General features: G+C 46.1%; 2 protein-coding genes across 2 annotated transcripts; both read right to left on the bottom strand.

The window, feature by feature from the left end:
• LOC109776092 (putative disease resistance RPP13-like protein 3) lies at nucleotides 1-6,431 on the bottom strand. The gene is made up of 3 exons (XM_020334767.1): nucleotides 6,316-6,431; nucleotides 1,601-4,435; nucleotides 1-79 (listed from the first exon to the last, which is right to left on the bottom strand). Exons 1-3 carry the CDS (start codon nucleotides 6,429-6,431, stop codon nucleotides 1-3), a joined length of 3,030 nt encoding a protein of 1,009 aa, XP_020190356.1.
• Nucleotides 6,432-10,496: 4,065 nt separating this feature from the next.
• Nucleotides 10,497-14,761, bottom strand: LOC109776094 (putative disease resistance RPP13-like protein 3). The gene is made up of 5 exons (XM_020334769.4): nucleotides 14,577-14,761; nucleotides 11,392-14,313; nucleotides 11,203-11,282; nucleotides 10,895-11,046; nucleotides 10,497-10,784 (listed from the first exon to the last, which is right to left on the bottom strand). Exons 1-3 carry the CDS (start codon nucleotides 14,690-14,692, stop codon nucleotides 11,246-11,248), a joined length of 3,075 nt encoding a protein of 1,024 aa, XP_020190358.1. The 5' UTR covers nucleotides 14,693-14,761; the 3' UTR covers nucleotides 10,497-10,784; nucleotides 10,895-11,046; nucleotides 11,203-11,245.
• Between the last annotated feature and the right edge of the window lie 5,407 nt (nucleotides 14,762-20,168).

Here is a 20,168-nt window from a genome sequence, read left to right as displayed (position 1 = left end):
TCACCAGCAGCTACTGAACTTGAAGAGCATCTTGTCATCTTGAATAGCATCTGATCGAATCTTCCACTTCTTCCCCCAGCTGAATGCATGTACAGAGGACTGTTAGTCCATTTTAACAGCAAATATATATGTATTCACAGACTGACAACAAGATAAGTAAAATAAAGGAGTCTGTTCCTGAACTGACAAGTTATGAGTGTGGTCTCAGTTCCCGCTTCAGTTGCTCCGTGGAGTTGTCAAGGCACCGCGATCTTCCAATTTCAAACTTCAGAACATTCAGTATCCTTGGAAAAATACTGGATGGTTGTGATATTTTTTCACTTCCGCTGCAGAGGCTCGTACATATCAAGATCATAGTTTTAAATAGCGCGCTAAGCCTCTTAGCGGCGAACCTTTTTTAAACGCTATAGCATGCTATATCGGAGCTATAGCGTGCTATTTATAATGTTTATTCATTTGTTTGGACCAATGTCTTTTAGCGCAAGACCTTTTGTAAATGCTATAGCGGGCTATTTAAAATAACGATCAAGATACCTGAAATTTGAACCATGCTCCTAATCTGAACCAACACTAATTTCTCCCTCACACATACAGTGAAATGAAATGTGCAAGGATTAGGGGTTACCTTCCTACACTGCGTCGATCAGCTAGCATCTTCATCATCAGAAGCGCAAGAGAGCAAATCGTCATCTTCTATACCGACACCTCCTATGTCATGGTCTTGGCTGTAGAGATAGAAATGGGAGAGGTGAATTTTGATGAGTCTATATCAAACATCTAAGTTGATAACTGATACTACTTGAATAGAAGAGAAAATAAGAAATTAGTTGACCTGAGGTTCTTCGCCTGCAATGAGCTCTTCCCATCAAGTTAGATCCATGTCATAGTAAGAATCGATTGCGACCTTGTTGAGGGAATCAGGGATCATAACTGGGGCCATCAGAAGCAACCAAACTTGAATAGCATCTTGTGATATAACCTATTGGATCTTCTCCTTCCCACAGCTGAAAGTAAGTGTTCGCAGGCGGACAACAATATCAGAAATGCAAGTATATGTAGACCATGCAGCAATATCAGAAATGCAAGTATATGTAGACCATGTACCATAGTGTTCTGCTAAGTTTGGTAAGAGAAGAAGACTTCTTCATTTTATAAATACAAAACATGAGAGTTCTGACAGAACCCGGTTTTATAATAGTACTAATTGTATTATCTGTACTACAGTTAATAATATGAGTGCTTATAGAAGGATTTCTTTCTGGGAACTGAAAAGAAAATACAGAGAGCAGAAGGTGATCTGCACACAAGACATGGATGTGATAACTTATATTTCTACAAATCAAGCAAATGGTGCGAGAAGTTAGATGTAAAGAAGCGAACAGAGGGGTACCAGCGAAAGTGACGATCAGACAGCAGGTACAGATGATCAGCTAGCATCTTCGTCCTCAGAAATGCAAGAGAGGAAATCGTCATCTCCTTTGTCATGGTCTTGGCTGTTAGAGACAAAACGAGAGAGATATATTGTGATCGGTGTATATCGAACATCTCAGTTGATAACTGATGCTACTTTTAAATAAAAGAGAAGAAGAAATTTGTTGACCTGAGGTTCGTCACCTGCGAGGAGCTTTCTCCAACTGCTGCAGGATCAGGATAAAGGGATGGTTCACTGTCAGTAGATGGTTCCTCCTCTGCTTCTGCATCATCAGATCCTTGGACGACGTCCCCCAAGTCATGCTCGCTGTGGTCTTTGTTGAGTTGCAGCACAGGATGGTTGGGGTGTACGTCCACTTCAGCTTGCAGCGCACCAAGCTTCGCCACTCTGCCTCTGTAATCAAGTGAAATCTCCTTGAGCTTTGGCAGGTGGTTGATACCAATAATCCCTGACGTCAACTCGACATAACTGAATTCTAGCCTTTCCATTTGGGGCAATGCACCCTTCTGGAATATTAACTCCCTCAGGTCATACAGACGATCAATACTAAGTTGCCTGAGATTTAGAAATCCTTCTGCTCTGAACACTAGCTTCTTCCCATCATGAGCACAATTATGTAGACCGAGGAGCATGAGCTTCGGCAGCTTTTCTAGCCCTTCCGTGAGTTCATTTTCCTTTAGGTAGCTCCACCCCAAGTGAATGTTCACCAAATGCTTCAGACTTCCAACCCACTCGGGCATCTTCCCTCCAAGTTCTCCAGCCAACGTTAACTTCTTTAGCAGGGAAGGAGGGGAGGAAACATTATGCAACCACTCGAGTGATCCATCAAGGTCAACATCCAGACTAAGAGAGCGCAGGGAAGAGAGCTTCTCTATGGAAGCACTGAGATAAAGTATCTTGAGGTTTTGCTGGGGAAACCTTCCTTTACCTACCACGCCCAGTTTCCTTAGCTGAATAAGCTCCCCCAACTCTTTGACTGCTTTCTTGCTGGTTTGTTTGATGTCAACCGCCTCAAGTATCTGTAGCTCCTTTAATTTACAGATTCCTCTTGGAACCCCTACACCATTTGCCTCGGACCACCGGCTAGAGTATGCCATACGTAGGCCAGCGTGCATCAGACCGTCAAAAAAGCTGTCTGAAGCCCGTTTGCTACAGCGAAGGCTGCGGAGACTATGGAGTTCACTGATCTCAGTTGGTAGTGCTGCTATATAACTGTTTCTAATGTCCAAGTTCTGTAATCCTCGTAATTTCCTTATAGACTTTGGAAGTGAACATATATTTGAAGGTCCATTAAAATCCACATATTTCAAATGGCAAAACAACCCAATGTTGTCGATATCTTTTTGTCTAATTCTAAACCGTGTATTATTCAGATCCAAGGTTCTAAGCATCCTCATGTCTGTTGAACACACTGAATGTGAGGGCTCCATGGCTGTTCCTTCAAACAATGTTAATGAACGAACATGGCTCCAATCCATGCCAATACTTTGGCACTGGCTATCATGGTATGCTACATGACGGAAGTTCCCATCTACCACACCGGCCTCACTATCTCCTGCATGGTGCACAAAGCTTTCATCTCTAGCAATCGAGACTATGACATCACGAATGATGTCATGGACCCGACAACTCTTAACGACTCCTTCTATGTTTACTCTTGACGGTTGAATCATGCTTCGGTTGATTAGCTCGGTGAAATAATGTATTCCAACATCCTCAATATTCACTCCACCTTTAGGTCGAACAAACCCCTCTGCTATCCATCTATCGACCAAACGTCTTCTCTTTATTTCAAAATCCTCAGGAAAGATGCTCAAGTATAAAAAGCATGATTTAAGATGGGATGGCAAGTGGTTGTAACTCAGCGTAACCATCCTCCACATTCCTTCAAGACTTGGGTTACTCTCAAGCTCTGTTGGGATTTGCTTATATATGCTTTCCCACATTTCTACCACTTTGGTACAAAGCATGCCTCCTATGGTGAGTATAGCTAGCGGTAAACAACCACACTTTTTTACTATTTTAGAAACCATGATCCTCATGTTCTCATCATTATCTATGTCGTTGTGCGATCTCCCTGTCTTTCTGAGTAGTAGAATTGTGGCTTCTTCTATGTGTAGGGGCTTAAGGTGGTAAATAAGCGACTCAAAAGTACACTCCCGAGCTAGGCCAATGTCACGTGTTGTTACTATTATCCGACTGCCTTTGATGTTAGTACTAGGAATAGAAATATCTTTTATCAACCTCCACGCATCGATGGACCACAAGTCATCAAGAACAATAAAGTACCTCTTATCCTGTAGCATTACCTTGAGGTAGCTGGTCAGATCATCTACTTGCACTATCTTCCCCTCAAGTTCCTTCAACCGTCGTTTCAATTCTTCAATTCCAAAAAGTTGTGTGATCATATCTTTGAGCATCTCTATCTTGGAAAACGTCTGCGAGACTGTGATCCAAGCACGGGAAGGAAAATTATTGAAAATAGCTTCCTTGCTTTCATATGTCTTTCTTGCAAGAATAGTCTTTCCTAAACCACCCATGCCAACAACAAATACCACCTTGGCAACACCATCTTTAGTGTTGACATCCAACAACTTAATCAACTCCCCCTTAGCCTTGGAAAAGCCAACAAGCTCTGCTTCATCAATGTTGCTAGCCGAGAGATTGCGAAGATCTTCCATGTGGGAATTTACTTCATCAATGTCACCAGACACATCTGTTCTTATCAAGTTGTAGCGTGTGTTCCTGATGCTTACTTCTTCAACTCTTATTTTCAGATCACGAATTTGTATGGCTATCCGATGGCGATCTTTGAGCTTCATGAGCCGACGTAAGAAGCTTTGGCTGCCCACGTGCATCATGAACTCACTGAGGCAATCTTCAATATTGTATGAAAGATCCCTTACTTGTTTTGCCCACACCTTTAGTAACACATCTTTCTTCTTTATTGTTTCAGCTACCTCGAGGAATGCTTGCATCGTCTCGAGCTCATCTTTGATGAACCTATGAAAGCAATGTTAGAAGGAAAATGAGACCTAGCCTAACTCATGTCATTCGACAACTAATGCAGAGTGGAGCAGTGAATCTCCGAGTTCACTCATATCAAGGTAGCTAACAGGGCTGTTTAGTCATTAATTCCGACCAATTGGCCTGGAATGTTTTTGAGCGCAAGATATCACTATTGGTAAAATAAAATAAAATAGAAGATATCTTGATTGACGTGAACAAAATAAGAAGCATCTAGAGTCGATGGAAATTAACACATACTCCCACTAGTAGAAAAACGACTTTTTGTCTCGGTTCGTAAGGACCTTTGGTCCCGGTTCTGGAACCGGCACTAAAGGGTGGGGACTAAAGGTACCCCCCCTTTAGTCCCGGTTCAACGCGAACCGGGGCCAAAGGCCCACCATGTGGCACGAGCCCGCGCCGTCGTCTGGGGGGCATTTAGTATCAGTTGGTAACACCAACCGGGACTAAAGAATGTTTTTTTAATTTTTTGGATTTTTTTGAATTTCAATTTTCTGAATTATTTGACGATTTAGTCTCTAATGACCCCTCATAACTGCTCAAGTGTACACCACTCATTCCAAATCGTCTAACTTCCCGGCCGGTCACTCATCCTCTCACTATTCCAGTCTGAGCACGCTTAACTTTCAAGTTCTATTCCCCCTAGTTTCCAAGTCAACACTTGTTGTTTTCCTGACAATAGTAAGCTATCAATCCTATTAACGCTCAGGAGTTTAGCTTGAGTATGAACTCACACGTTTCACTGTTTGAATTTTAAAATATTACTGTAAAATACAATAATTATTTAGTAACACTAATATTTCTTGAATAAGTAGTTTGACCATAGTGTGACCACTGTTTGACCAGATTTGACCAAAATTCAAAAAAATTGAAATAATTATTTAGTAACACTAATATTCTTGAAATAATTATTTAGTAACACTAATATTTCTTGAATAAGTAGTTTGACCACAGTTTGACCAGATTTAACCAAAATTCCAAAAAACTGAAATTTGAGCATAACTTTTTTTCCTTTAAAAATTTGAGGATTCTAAAAATTTGCAAGCGGATTTTCGTGCTGAACATTTTGATATATTATACGTTTTTTTCGACATCGTATTCAAAAGATATAGTTGTTTTACTTTTTCATAACACTTTTTTGCAAAACATGTCGGAAATTATATTTCTAAATTTCCCTAACTACTAGATGTAATAACATAACTACATCTCGAAGGATTTTAATTTTTGAAGTTTTATCATTTTCTTTTGTTTGTTTTTTCAAAACTGAAAAGACGAGGGGGGGGGGGGGGGGGGGAGTTTGAACATTGCCATTTAGTCCCGGTTTGTGTCTCCAACTGGGACTATAGGTTAGACCTTTAGTCCCGGTTTGTGTCACAAACCGGGACTAAAGGGGCTCGTGGGGCCCCGGCCTGACGCCAGCCTATCACCACCCCTTTAGTACCGATTCGTGGCACGAACCGGTACTGAAGGTTCAACACGAACTGGGACTAATGTATAGCCGTTCGAACCGGGACTAATGGTAACATTAGTACCGGGTCAAAATCAAACCGGGACTAATGTGTCTCACGTAAGGTCATTTTTCTACTAGTGTCCATTCCTTCTATAATGTAGTGCGTATAACTTTCTCTGGAAGTCAAACTTCGTCAACTTTGACCAAGTTTGTAGGAAAAATTATCAAGATCTACAAAACCAAATATATATAGTATGAAAATATGCCTCATGATCTATCTAATGATATGTGTCTGATATTCTAAACGTACATATTTTCCTCTATAATCTTAGTCAAAGTTTACATAGTTTGACTTTTCAAAAAAAATATACGCACTATATAATGAAACGGAGGGAGTACTACATACCAGATATCCTTTCTGACGCCGAGGAGGAGGCCAACCTTGGCGGCGGCGGCAGAGGTGGCCACAGTGATGGCGCCTCTCAGCATCAACCTAGCCATGCTAACCACCGTCTCCCCCATCTCGAACCGCGCGCCTGCGAACCTCTAACAACAGAGTTGAAAGTTCACGATCGCTGGGTGTGTTGAGGACTTCCACTTAAGTAGGTTGCAGCCCCGCGGCACTCTTTCTGTTTCTTATATAGAGCTTACGTCCTGCCTCCAGTAAATGTATGTAGGCGATTAAAGCGATGTCGAATGTGGCCTTCAGTAGCCACTACAGTAGCATATACTACCAAATAGCCAAAAATAACACCCAGGAGATGACGGAGGGCACGAGAGCGCGCACACGCAGCTGTGAGGTGGTGGTCACACGCAGGCGCTGCCGCGGCAGCCTCGGGCCTCAAAAACGACGTTGGTCCTGCTAGACCTTCTTGTCGTGGCCAACAACTGCGCCATCCTCCTCTACCTTGACGAAGGAAACTTCCTCCTCCGCCGTCCTGGATGAGTGCGCGTGCGAGTATGACGAGATCATCTTCTTCCTTGCTTTGCCCGCACACCCATGTCACCATTTGGTTGTGCCCCGCATCGAAGCCGCTGTCACAGATGGAATCGGCAGAGGGAAAGAACTGGGCAGAGCGATTAGATAAGAGTCCGGAAAGTAGTGGCTGCTGAGTGCACTACACCGGACTTTGTCAAAAATTGGAAAAACTGTTATCAAACAAAATACAAAAAATCTGAAATTTTGCAACATTAAACTCTATCAAATGTGTGGTTTGATGCAAAATTTCATCAAAAAATAACATCCAAGGAGATCTGTACCAACGAGTAGAAAATCAACTCTCACAGGTGTAAAAATAACAAACTTTTGCATCTCCGAAACCCAAGAACCCCTCTTCAATAGATGATGTAGATGAAAAAAAAAATATCTCTATCTTCTGAAGATGTAAAATACAACACCTCGAGATGCAAATTTGCATCTTCACCTATAGGCGATGTAAAAACGACGACCGCGCGCCAACTGCCCAACTGCCTTCAGTTTGTTTCGGCCCGCCCGACGGCTACCCAACTCCTCCGCCGCCAATTTCGCCCAAATTCGCCGTCGCTCGCCCGCCCACCTCTGACCCTGCCACGACTCCGCCTGCCTGTCCCCCGCCGCCTGCCTCGCCATTGTATCGATGGCTGTCCCCCGCAGCCGCCGATTCAATTTTGGCCGCCGCGTCGAATCGAACATTCGCCGGAGGTCCGACTGTCGTAATGGCATCGACGGCGCGGCTATGGACAAGCTGGGCTTTTTGCTAGCCTCGACCCACTGCCGGAGCTAGGGGAGGCGTTCCACGCCGGCCGCTAGCCTCGACCCAATCATTTTTTAGCACAATGGTAGACATCATAACTCTCATCCGAAAAAAAAAGACATCGTCATAACTCAAACTCAGACCCCACAATAACTGATTATTTTTATTGATTAAATCTGCATGCGTTTCATACGGAAACCACGCCAACACCTCTTTCTAGTGCATCTTGTTAATTCCCCCAGCTAACTTCACATGTCTAAACAGCGGTTCCCCTCCTATATATATTTCACCCAGTCTTTGCGTGCACATGCAGGAAAGCTCGACATCTCTAAAGCATCCAAGCTTTACACTTTTCACATAACTCTCTCCAATGTTTCGTACAAAAACATCGGAGAACATGTATGATTAGGAGGCATAGGGAAAGAAACAAATACAGTATTTATATCTTCAGCATGTAGCGAGAAACATCATTTTGCTACAGCTGTGCTTTCTCCATACATGCATGCGTCATATCAAACAAGAGGGCCTTTGACATCTTAATACTTGTTATACATTACATGACGAAGCTGATTGGGCTGGTTTACCCCGTCGACTTGCCACCGCACAGTCAACCGCAAGAATTGTCGACCTAGACGATTGTGAATGTAGTTCTAAGGAACGAGATGAGCAATACGTGCGAGTTGTTAACCAGAGAATTCTTACTTTCAGTTTCTGTTGTACCACAAAATGTGTAAGAAATTATTTACGAAGCTGCAGCGAGCATTTACTAGAATAAGTGCGGCTAGACTCCTTACGACTAGAGATGGAAAATATATGTTTCAACAGATATTAAGTATTTACCTTCAAAATTGAAAAAAGTTATGGATTATGAAGGATAGCTAAAATGATTCTGTCATTTTCATTGGCACAATATGGAAGACCTTACATGTATCGAAGGCTCTGTTCCCTACGGGAAGCTAGGCAGCCACGAAGGAGGTTTTCATCGTGGAATCGATGTCTATTGGTGTGTGCGACGTGTGCGTCTAATTTGTACTTGGTATTTTTTTAAAGACTTTTTTTTTGTCAGGGAACTACACCATGTATAGGAGTTGGACCGGGGAGACGGCCGGTAAAGATACGATCGTGAAGTGGGCTCAATGCCTCACTCCACTTTTTTTTTCAACAGACAGTGTGCTTTGAACTGGCCCACGCTAACCAGTTTTAGGGTCCTATGTATTTATTGCAGATATTTTTAGGCATGGAATATTTCTGAATGGAGAAAAGCCATAAATTAGAGCACCTACAACCGGACCTCTCAAATCCGTCTCATACGTCCGGGCGGGCTGCCCGGTCATGATTTTTTGACCCAGACGGACCGCTCAAACGACCCTCAAATGCCCGGGCTGACCGGCACCCCCATATCTAGCCCAAATATGGGGCGAATATTGGGGCCCCCGAGCACGCTCACCACGTCGGATCCGACAGCCCGACCCCACCTGAAATTACACCAAATCCACCCCGTAGACCAGCCGAATCCATTTGCTATCTCCTCTTTTCTTCCTCCTCTGCGCCATCCGTCTCGTGCTCTGCCATCGCGCCCGCTCAGCAGCCGTTCACAGGCTCTTCAACGCTAGCTCCGGAAGAGCGCTCCCGTCCTCGCCGCGGGGGACGTCATCGCCGGCCCAGACGCCATCGTGGTACGTCCGGCAACACTCCGGCTCCGCCTTGTGCTTGATGTGTTCGACACATTGACCGACTGGAATTATTGTGATGTTGTTAGGTAAATTATGGATTCCAATGCTCCGTCGGATGAGGAGTATGGACCGACGGAGTTTGACCAAATGATTCAAGATTAGTTCTTCGATTCGTCGGAATCGGACGAAGAAGTGGACATGATGATGCTCATGAGCATGCAAGAGGAAATGGATCGGCAAGTGAAGCATATTCTCAACTTCAAGGGCTCCATGAAAGGGAGAAGAGTGATCAACTGGGACAGGGTGTCTAGAGCAAAGCTACTGCACAATGATTACTTTGCTCCCACACCTGCTTTCCCAGATGATTCAGAGTTTCACCGTCGTTTTCACATGTGCAAACCATTGTTTTTCGCATTGTGGAGGGAGTGGAGGCGCACGACGACTACTTCAAGCTGAGAAGGGATTGCTGTGGCCAATTGTCTTTCTCGGCCAAGCAGAAGTGCATGGCTGGTCTGAGGATGCTTGCACTTGGTACTGCTGCAGGCGCCGTTGATGAGATGGTCAGGATGAGGGAGAGCACGTGCCTGAAGACTACTGTCAAATTTGCCTCCGCCGTGGTTGAGGTGTTTGGATCGGAGTACCAAGTGCGCACGACACGGAAAAGTTGTTGGCTATTGGAGAGGCAAGGGGGTTTCCAGAAATACTCGAATCAATTGATTGCATGCATTGGCAATGGAAAAACTGCCCTAAAGATCTGCGGGGAATGTATCACTAGTAGAAAACAGGGCTTTGGTCCAGGCCGGGCCAGGCGATTAGTCTCGGTTCAGTCACGAATTGGAACCCATGGGAGCATTGGTCCCGGTTCGTGAGGCCAGGGTGCCGGCCGGGCCTCGTGGGGCATTGGTCCCAGTTCGTCTGGCCCCTTTGGTCCCGTTTCCAGACACGAACCGGAACCGAGGGGTGAGCGGAAGCCATGGGCTCGTCGGTGTTGCGGGCGGAACGACGGCGTGGTCGCCGGGGTGGCGCTGTGGCAGCCAAGGCATTGCATGGTGGCGGGGATGGGATGTGCTTGTCCAAGAACGGCGGCGTTGACCAAATGAGCAGCCACGTAGCCCGGGGAAGGGCTTCCACGGGTGGCGGCTACCCAGGGAAAAGGCCAAACGAGGCCCAGTGTAGCCACATCATCGAATCAATCTTGGATAGCGAGTTCGTGTTCTCGATTCATAGGGCAGTATACATATTTTAGCTGCAACAAATAGAATTCTCATCTTAAAATACAGAGAAGAAACATGTCGATAAAGTCTGTGTCCATAGTTACACGTTCTCCTCAACAAGTTGATCCTTTCATAGTAAGAATCGTTTGCCATCTTGTTAAGGGAATCAGCAGTTGCCACTTGATCTGATCAGGGAGCATAACTTGAGTAGCGTCCTGTGATATAGCTCGTTGGATCTCCCACTTCTCCGCACAGCTGAATATAGATGTGTTCACAGGCCGACAACACCATGTATCAGAAATAAACGCATAAGAGTACAATATGTAGCAAGATAGCTAGAAAAAGGAATTTGTTTCTGAACTGACCGCTTATGAGTATGATCTCAGTTCACTTCAGATGCCCACGGACTTGTGGAGGCACTGCGAGCTTCTGGCTAGCTCGGAAAGGGATCGACCATACCGCTTCCAACTTCACACTTTCAGATGCCCACTGAGTATGATCTCAGTTCACTTCAGAACTATAAGAATTGGACGACAGCTAGCAAATAAGTTAGTGCATAAATATTGTTTCAGGCACAACTGCGAATGAATAGAAACATAGCAGCATAGAGGCGTTCTGACAGACATTTGATGTGTTCAACAAACAAAAACAGGAAGAGGTGAGTGGAAGGTACCAGCATGGTAGTAGAAGCAGGCACCCGCAAGAGGCGAGCAGTATCAGCATGAATTGTAAGTGTAGAGCAGATCATCATGGCTGTTGGAGACAAAAAAAAGAGACGAACACTGTAAGTTACAATCAGCACGTGTAGCAGTAGGAGCAGTTAAAACATCCATCAGCCAAGAGGATAAGTTAGTTAGCTGACCTGATGACGTTCGTTGTCGGCATGACCACCGCTTCTGATTGTGAGCTCTCCCCCATCGTACAAGTCTCAGGGAGGAGGGATGGTTCCTCTTCCTCTATTTCTGCAACATCAGGTCCTTGGACGACATCCCCCAAGTCATGCGCGCTGCGGTCTTCGTCGAGTTGCAGCACGGGATGGTTGGGGTGTGCGTCCACTTCAGTTTGCAGCATACCGAGCTTTGCCACTCTGCCATGAAAACCAAGTGAAATCTGCTTGAGCACTGGAAGGTGATTGATACCAATAATCCCTGATTTCAAATCGCAAACACTGAATTCTAGCATTTCCATCTGTGGCGAGGCGCCATTCTCGAATCTCACCTCCCTCAGGTCACTCAGATAGCAAATGCAAAGTTTTCTCAGGTTGAGAAATGTTTTTGCTCTGAACACTAACTTCCCCCTCTTAGAAGCAGACTTGTGCAGACTGAGCTGCATGAGCTTGGGCAGCTCCCCTAGCATTTCTGTGATTTGATCTTCCTTTAGCCAGCTCCACTCCAAGTTAATCTTCACCAGATGCTTCAGACATCCAACCCACTCGGGCATCTTTCCTTTAAAATCCCCAACCAACTTCAACTTATTTAGCAGGGGAGGAGGGGAGGAAACCTTATGCAACCACTCGAGTGATCCATCAAGGTCAACATCCAGACTAAGAGAGCGCAGGGAAGAGAGCTTCTCTATGGCAGCACAGAGATACAGTATCTTGCGTTTTTGCTCGGCAAACCTTCCTTTACCTACCATGCTCAGTTTTCTTAGCTGAATAAGCTCCCCCAACTCTTTAATTGCCTTCTTGCTAGTTTGATTGATGTCCACCACCTCTAGTATCTGTAGCTCCTTTAAGTTCCCTATCCCTCTTGGTATCCTCACACCTTTTGTCGCAGACCACCGGCTATAGTATGCCTTATGTAGATCAGCAGTTATTTCAGCACGATTATCAGCATCAACTGAAGGTGTGCATAGCATTGGCAGGCGCAATGTGTGCATCAAACATACCATGGGTTCATCAATATCAAAAAAGTCGTACGAATCCCATCTGCTGCAGCGAAGGCTGCGCAGACTATGGAGTTCAGTGATCCCAGTTGGCAGTGCTGCTATATAACTCTTTCTAATGTCTAAGTTCTGTAATCCTCGTAATCTTCGTATAGACTTGGGAAGTGCATATATATATGAATCTCTTGGAAAGGTCACGTATTTCAAATGGCACAGCAACCCAATGTTGTCAATATCTTCTTGCCTAATTTTAAACAGAATATTCTGTAGATCCAAGGCTCTAAGCATCCTCATGTTGGCTGAACAAACTGAAGGTGAAGGTTCGATGGGTCTCTCACAAAACATTGTTAATGACCGAACATGGCTCCAATCCATGCCGATATTCTGGCACTTGCTACCATGATATGCGACATGACGGAAGTTCCCCTCTATTATACTGGCTTCACTATCTCCCACCAGCTGCACAAAGTTTTCATCTCTAGAAATTGAGACCATTACATCACGCATGATATCATGGACCCGGCAGCTCTTAACAACTCCTTCTATGTTCACTTTTGATGGTTGAATCATGTTTCGGTTGATTAGCTCATTGAAATAACCTATTCCAACATCCTCAACATTCACTCCACCACTAGCTGTAACAAACCCCTCTGCTATCCATCTATCAATCAAGCGTCTTCTCTTGATTTCAAAATCCTCCGGAAAGATGCTTAAATATAGGAAGCATGATTTAAGATGAGATGGCAAGTGGTTGTAACTAAGAGTGACCATCCTCCTCATTGCTTCAAGGCTTGGGTTAGTCCCAAGCTCCGAGGGAATCTGCTTATAAATACTCTCCCACATTTCTACCACTTTGGTAGCAAGCAAACCTCCTATGGTGAGTATAGCCAATGGTAAACCACCGCACTTATTTACTATTTTGGAAATCATGTTCCGCATCCTTTCATCACTTTCTGTTTCTTTGTGTGTTTTCCCAATCTTTTTCAGTAGCAAATTTGTGGCTTCATCTATCTGTAGTTGTTTAAGGTGGTAAATAAGCGATTTGGAAGTACACTGCTGAGCTAGGCCAATATCTCGTGATGTTACTATTATCCGGCTACCTTTGATGTTGGTAGTAGGAAAAGCAATATCATTGATCCACCTCCATGCATCAATGGTCCACAAGTCATCAAGAACAATAAAGTACCTCTTCTCCTGTAGCTTTTCCCGAAGGTAGCTGGCGAGATCATCTACTTGCACCGTCTTCCCCTCAAGTTCCTTCAAACACTTCTTCAGTTCTTCATTTCCAAGAAGTTGCATGATCATATCCTTGAGCATCTCTATCTTGAAAAATGTTTGCGAGACTGTGATCCAAGCCCGGCAAGAAAAATTATTCACAATATCTTCCTTACATTCAAATGCCTTTCTGGCAAGAGTAGTCTTTCCTAAACCACCCATGCCAACAACAAATACCACCTTGGCTGTGCCATCTTTAGTCTTAACATCCATCAACTTGATTAAATCCTTCTTCGGCTTGGAAAAGCCAACAAGTTCTGCTTCAGCAATGTTGCTAGCCGAGTGATTGCGAACATCTTCCATGTGAGAATCCATGTCAGAAGTGGTGTTGGAGGCCTCCGCCTTGATCAAGTTGTAGCGTGTGTTCCTGATGCTTACTTCTTCAACTCTTGTTTTGAGATCACGGATCTGTATGGCAATCCGATGACGATCTTTGAGCTTCATGAGCCGACGTGACAAGCTTTGGCTTCCAACATGCACCATGAACTCATTGAGGCAATCTTCAATGTTGTAGGACAGATCTCTTACTTGTTTTGCCCACACCTTGAGGAGCACATCTTTCTTCTTTATTGATTCAGCGACCTCCAGGAATGCCTCCATCGTCTCGACCTCGTCTTTAATGAACCTACCAAACCAGTGTTCAAAAGAGAATTAGATCAACGCTAACCGGTGCCCTTCACCAGCTGATGGAATGCAACAGTGCATCTCTGAATTAACAGATATCAAGGCAGCTACAACGGCAGTTCGACCATTAATTTCGACCAATGAGATCTAGCTAGCTAGTATATTTTCAAGAGCACAAATAAAAAAAATTGGAGGATATTCGTGGTTGATTTATCTTAACAAAATTAAGAAGCAGCTAGAGATGATGTGAATGCTAATGCATACCAGATATCCTTTCGGACGCCAACGAGGAGGCCCACCTCAGCGGCAGCGGCAGAAGCAGCCACGCTGATGGCGCCCCTCACCATGGACCTCGCCATGCTCACCACCGTCTCCGCCATCTCCGGCAGCAGGCACCGTACGAGTCTCTCGCAATAGAGTTGAGATCTCAGAATCTCCGGGTGTGCTGCAGCAAGCAAAGCAAGCTAGAGTGAGTACAGCTCTGCAGCACTCTTTTCCTTTGTATACAGAGCGTACAACATACCACCGATTAATGTATAATAGTGGGCGATTAAAGCGGATCTGATCACGTGCATTACACAGTGGTGGTTCAAACAACTATGCCTATGGAGCGCAGCGTTAATTGAGGAGATGCATCAAGCCATGTGCATTAGCACGAGTCCCCGGGGACCCGGTAATTAAATTAGTGGATGATTACAGTAGTGGCTCAGACAACTCTACGGAGAGGAGTGCAGCGTGCGTTCAGAGGCAGCAGTGAGTGTAATAGAGATGGCATCAATTCAGTCAAATCCTCGAAAACGACGGCATGACAACCAAGACACACGGCACAACGAAAGCTGCTCCCTTGCATTTTGCAACGAAACCGACTAAAATTAAACCGCATATTTGAATACATTCATGTTAATTAAGAGATTAGAACTGCAAAGTCTGAAGAACAGCCTGCTGGCCTGTTCAAAACAAATGAATAAAGAAAAGGCTCGGCTGAAAAACAAATTACCAGTGAAGATGAAACTGTTAAACGGAATACTTCCCCGTGTTTCATCGAACTAGTTCAGTTTGCGAGATTTGCACTAGAGTACTAGCACGCATCCGGCCCCATTCCACATTTACATACAAGTCGAGATAGATATACTAGCAGCATGTGATAGCCTGACTTATTAGGGATGATAGACTACTCATATCAATAAGTAATTCTTTCTTTTCCGGGAGCCCATTCTGAAAGAACTTCAAAGTTAAGCATGCCCGGCTTAAAGTAATTTCAGGATTGGTGACCGACCGGGAAGTTTCTCCTGGGTGCGTACGAGTGAGAACAAAGTGCATTGATCTGTGGGGCCAGTTTAGATCCCGCCAGGAGTAACAACTACCAGCGAGTGTGTCCGGGGCGTTACACAACATCAGCAATCAGGCTAGTCGATCCTGATGATGATCTGAAGCACTGTCGATTCTGTGGCTATTCAGATTGTTTGCTGGAATAGATTCACGAATTTACAACAGCTTGTATGTTCCACCGAACAGATAACTGTTTGAATTTATATGATGTGTACGACCAAGCTAAGCTTCAATCGGTTTCGAGGGTGTTTGTATAGTAGTAGTATCCGCGTACTGCACAATATCAGGCATGGTAGAATCGACATGGAATTGGCAGAATCGACATGGAATAGACCAATCAAATTTGCTAAAAACAAAAATTCGGCCTCTATCCTCTGCCAAAAGCTAAAGGCTGTACGGCATGCATTAAGTCACTGGAGCAAAAAGATTTCCCGCCTCGAGGTAGCTATTGACAATTCAAATAAGGATGGATCCAATCAAAGGCCCCCGTGTCGTCCTCCCCAGGGTGACTCAGGCGGCCGCGCATCTCGCCACCATAGCGGCGGCCCCCCTGCCTCCCCCCTCCTCGCCGCCGCCCGCTAGCCTCCGCCGGGAAAGCCCCCGCGCGGATCCGGAGCGGCTCGGCTGCGAGCGGGGACTCATGCGGCAGCGGCGGCGCGGCGCTCCTCCGCGCGCGCCGTACATGCTCTGTGGCGGTGGGAGGGCAGTGGTGCTTGCGGCGGGGAGTCGGCGTCTCGTGCTCCGGCCATCTTTGGCCCGCGCGATGCGCTTCGCCTCCCAATCCGACGGGTTGGGCCGCTGCCTGTGGTGCCTCACGGCGTGCATGGCGGCTGGTCGTTCCCCCCGGCCGTGAGGGCGGCGTGGGGCTGCGGCGGAGCCATCTGCCTCGGCTTGGACGGCCGCGGCGGGCCTGGGCGTGTGCTGTCTTCTGCGACGGATCTGCCGATTCTTGCTCTCTCCGGTGAGCTGGACCTCGGGATGGGTGTGGTGAGTGCGCTGGGCTTCTACGCACGAGGTGTGCGGCGGACTCGGCGTGATGCAGGTGCAGCTCTCGCTGCCTCTTGGATCGAGCTCTACTCGCTCTCCCGATCTGGAGGTTTCGCATGGTGCGGCGGCCTCTGTTTCGTGGTCAGGCTGCGAGTGCTCTTGCTGGTGTGTTGGTTTGGCTAGCAGGCTGTAGGTTGGTGGTCGTGACACTGCCGGCGTAAAGCCGGGCTCCAGTTTCGGTTGGAGCCAACGACGGCGGTGCCTGTGGGCGCCGTATCCTTGCTGAAGGCGTCGTGCTGCTGGTGTTCGTCTTCCCTCCTAAATTGCTCCGGAGGAAACTTTGGCTCTTGGGTCTCCCGGATCGGGCGATGGTGGCGCTCAACGTCACACTCCCACTTGGGGCTTCGTCTTTGAGCTTGCCTTGGCTAGGGTGACCAGTGGCTTGAGGTGATCCCGTTGGCGGTCCGTGTGGGCGTTGGCAGCGGAGAGGTGGTGCTCTGTCTTCGTGATCTTGGCTCGGCCATGCCTTTGGCTGCGTTGAGGTGTTTGTGTTGGCGGTTGGGTGGTGGTGGTGCGGCCGGGTTGGGGTCGACAGTGGTTTGAGCTCTTCTTCGGGGGTGTTCTTCTCGTGTTCTTGCTCCTGCACTCCTGGGTGTGTTCTCTGCTAGGTGATGCCAAGCGACAGCGGCGGTGGCGCACAGGTGCCGTTGCGCTGTTTCGACCTCGCGTGACCTTTCGAATGTGCCCCACGGCACAGGTGGTGCCGCGGCGTTGTGCAGTCTCGGATGCGCGGAGCCTTTCGATTGCGTCGATGGTGCAGTGTCATGGTCTTGTTTGCTTGGCGATGCTGACTTCGCCTGTGGCACATAGGCGCCGTGGTGTCATCTCGGCCTCAGGTGACCTTTCGAATGCACCCCCGGCACAGGTCGTGTTGTGGTGTTGTGCACTCTCGGATGCGTGAAGCCTTTCGATTGCGTCGATGGTGCAGTGTCTTGGCTTGGTTCGGCTGGCCAATGCCGTTCAATCACATTGGTGGTGCTTTGTGTTGTGCTGGGATGTGTCTTCCCTCTTTGTTCTCCCCTGTTTGTATGTTTGGCGTATGTTGTCTTTGCTTTATCTCTTCTTCTGTGTCCCCCTGTAATTCTGGTTCATTTGAACCCATCTTGCAAAAAGGCTGCAAAGCCTTATAGGCAAATGAATATAATTCAGGTGGGGGAGTTCTTCCCCCCCCCACCCCCCCCCCCCCCCCCCCCGCGTTGAAAATTAATTCAAATAAGGCACTACTTGAGCTTGATGTTATTGTCCCTGAACTTAATTTTAGAAACATCCTCAAAAACCACCTCCTTAGATTCCTCAACTACAAGAAAGAGTGCTGGAGGAAGACATGCACCATCCGTTGGATTAAATTTGGTGACAAAAACTCGAAATTCTTTCATACTGTGGCCACAGAAAGATTCAGACGTGACTGCATCGCTACTTTAAAAACATATCAAGGGGTAACTGTGGAGGACCACGCTGGCAAGGAAATTATGTTTGAGGCCTTTAAACGAAGATTGGGTATGCGCACTAAATCTAATATGAAGTTTAATCTCTCGGCTCTACTCAGGCAACAGGTTGATTTTGATAGCCTCACAACTCCATTCACGCATGCTGAGATTGACACGGTGATCAAGGACATGCCCCCGGACAGGGCACCTGGGCCTGACGGCTTCAATGGAGCCTTCATGAAAGCTTGCCGGCCAATCATAAAAGAGGACTTTTACAATTTATGTGCTGAATTCCATAATGGGGATCTTGATCTGGAATGCCTGAACTATGGTTACATTACACTGATCCCAAAGAACAACTCACAAGAGACGGTCAACGACTTTCGCCCGATCACTCTGCTCAACTATTGTTTCAAATTGATCACTAAACTATTGGCCAACCATCTCTAGAAAATCATTCTACAAATTGTTCACCACAACCAGTACGGATTCCTGCGTGGGAGATGGATACATGACTGTCTGGGGTGGGCTTTCGAATATATACACTAATGTCAAACGTCACAGAAAGAGAAAATCCTACTGAAATTAGACTTTGCCAAAGCCTTTGACACAATTCAGCACTCAGCAATGTTGCAAATTATGAAAAATGTGGGATTCAATGACAAATCGATTAAGTGGATCCAATGCCTCTTCACTTCTGGAAAATCCTCTGACCTGCTTAATGGCACACCGGGAAAAATCTTTCATTGCAAATGTGGAGTGAGGCAAGGTGACCCCCTATCGCTGCTTATTTTTGTCATTGCCGCAGACCTGCTTCAGACTGCAATTAATGATGCCCCACAAAGAAATCTCCTGGAATTCCCCATTCGACACACCAATAATGGAGATTACCCCGTCATAATGCAGATGACACGATCATCATTATGCCAGCGTGCATCTGCCAAGCTACCAAGATCAAAGAAATTCTTGAGGACTACGCCACGTCCATTGGCCTCAAGATCAATTTCAATAAATCTACTATTGTCCCGATCACCACCCCACCTGATAAATGCAAAGATCTGGCTGACCTCTTTGGCTGTACAGTGGGCTCCATGCCATTCACGTACCTAGGACTTCCTTTAGGCTACACTCGACCGTCAGTTCAAGACCTGACTCCGTTAGTCTGCAAAGCTAAGAGAAATTTCACGGCTGCTATGTCTCTGATGTCGTACGCTGGAAAACTATCCCTCATGAACTCGTTGATCACCTCATTAATCATGTTCTCGATGGGCACCATTCGACTCCCCCCAAGAATTGTGGCCCAACTTGACAAGATCAGATGACACTGTTTGTGGCAAAAAAAGACTGACGATGACATTAAGAGCAACTCCATGGCTGCCTGGGATATGGTGTGCAGACCCAAGAAGAATGGGGGTTTAGGTATCATTAACTTAAGGATACAGAATGATGCATTACTCCTAAAGTTTCTTCACAAGTTCTACAACAGGCACGATATCCCTTGGGTTCACTTGATCTGGGAGTCTTACTACGGCAACACAATCCCACACGCACATGATACTTGTGGATCCTTCTGGTGGAAAGATTTAATCCAACTTATGCCTACATATCGTGGTGTGACATGCATCAAAATTGGAAGTGGGTCTTCTGCTCTATCGTGGAAGGATAATTGGAACCAAACAATTTGTGCTGATGCATATTGATACGTCTCCAACGTATCTATAATTTATGAAGTATTCATGCTATTATATTATCTGTTTTGGATGTTTATGAGCTTTGTTAAACACTTTTATATTATTTTTGGGACTAACCTATTAACCCAGAGCCAAGTGCCAGTTTCTGTTTTTTCCCTTGTTTCAGTGTTTGGCAGAAAAGGAATATCAAACGGGGTCCAAACGGAATGAAACCTTTGGGAGCGTGATTTTTGAAACGAACGTGATCCAGGAGACTTGGAGTTGAAGTCAAGGAAGCTTCGAGGTGGCCATGAGGCGGGGAGGCACGCCTACCCCCCTGGGCGCGGCCCCCACCCTCGTGGGCCCCTCGTGGCTCTCCTGAC

This window comes from Aegilops tauschii, chromosome 7, assembly GCF_002575655.3.
Source record: "Aegilops tauschii subsp. strangulata cultivar AL8/78 chromosome 7, Aet v6.0, whole genome shotgun sequence".
NCBI classification, from domain to species: domain Eukaryota; kingdom Viridiplantae; phylum Streptophyta; class Magnoliopsida; order Poales; family Poaceae; genus Aegilops; species Aegilops tauschii.
Note: the sequence above shows the minus strand (reverse complement) of the source record. Positions and strands in the feature narration are given on the sequence as shown.

Coding starts and splice junctions, on each gene's coding strand:
- LOC109776094 (XM_020334769.4), bottom strand. CDS start 14,692: ATGGCGGAGACGGTGGTGAGCATGGCGAGGTCCATGGTGAGGGGCGCC. Junction 14,314..14,576: donor GGCGTCCGAAAGGATATCTG/GTATGCATTAGC, acceptor CTGGTTTGGTAG/GTTCATTAAAGACGAGGTCG. Junction 11,283..11,391: donor CCGACAACGAACGTCATCAG/GTCAGCTAACTA, acceptor TGTCTCCAACAG/CCATGATGATCTGCTCTACA.
- LOC109776092 (XM_020334767.1), bottom strand. CDS start 6,431: ATGGGGGAGACGGTGGTTAGCATGGCTAGGTTGATGCTGAGAGGCGCC. Junction 4,436..6,315: donor GGCGTCAGAAAGGATATCTG/GTATGTAGTACT, acceptor TTGCTTTCATAG/GTTCATCAAAGATGAGCTCG. Junction 80..1,600: donor TCGCAGGTGACGAACCTCAG/GTCAACAAATTT, acceptor ACATGCATTCAG/CTGGGGGAAGAAGTGGAAGA.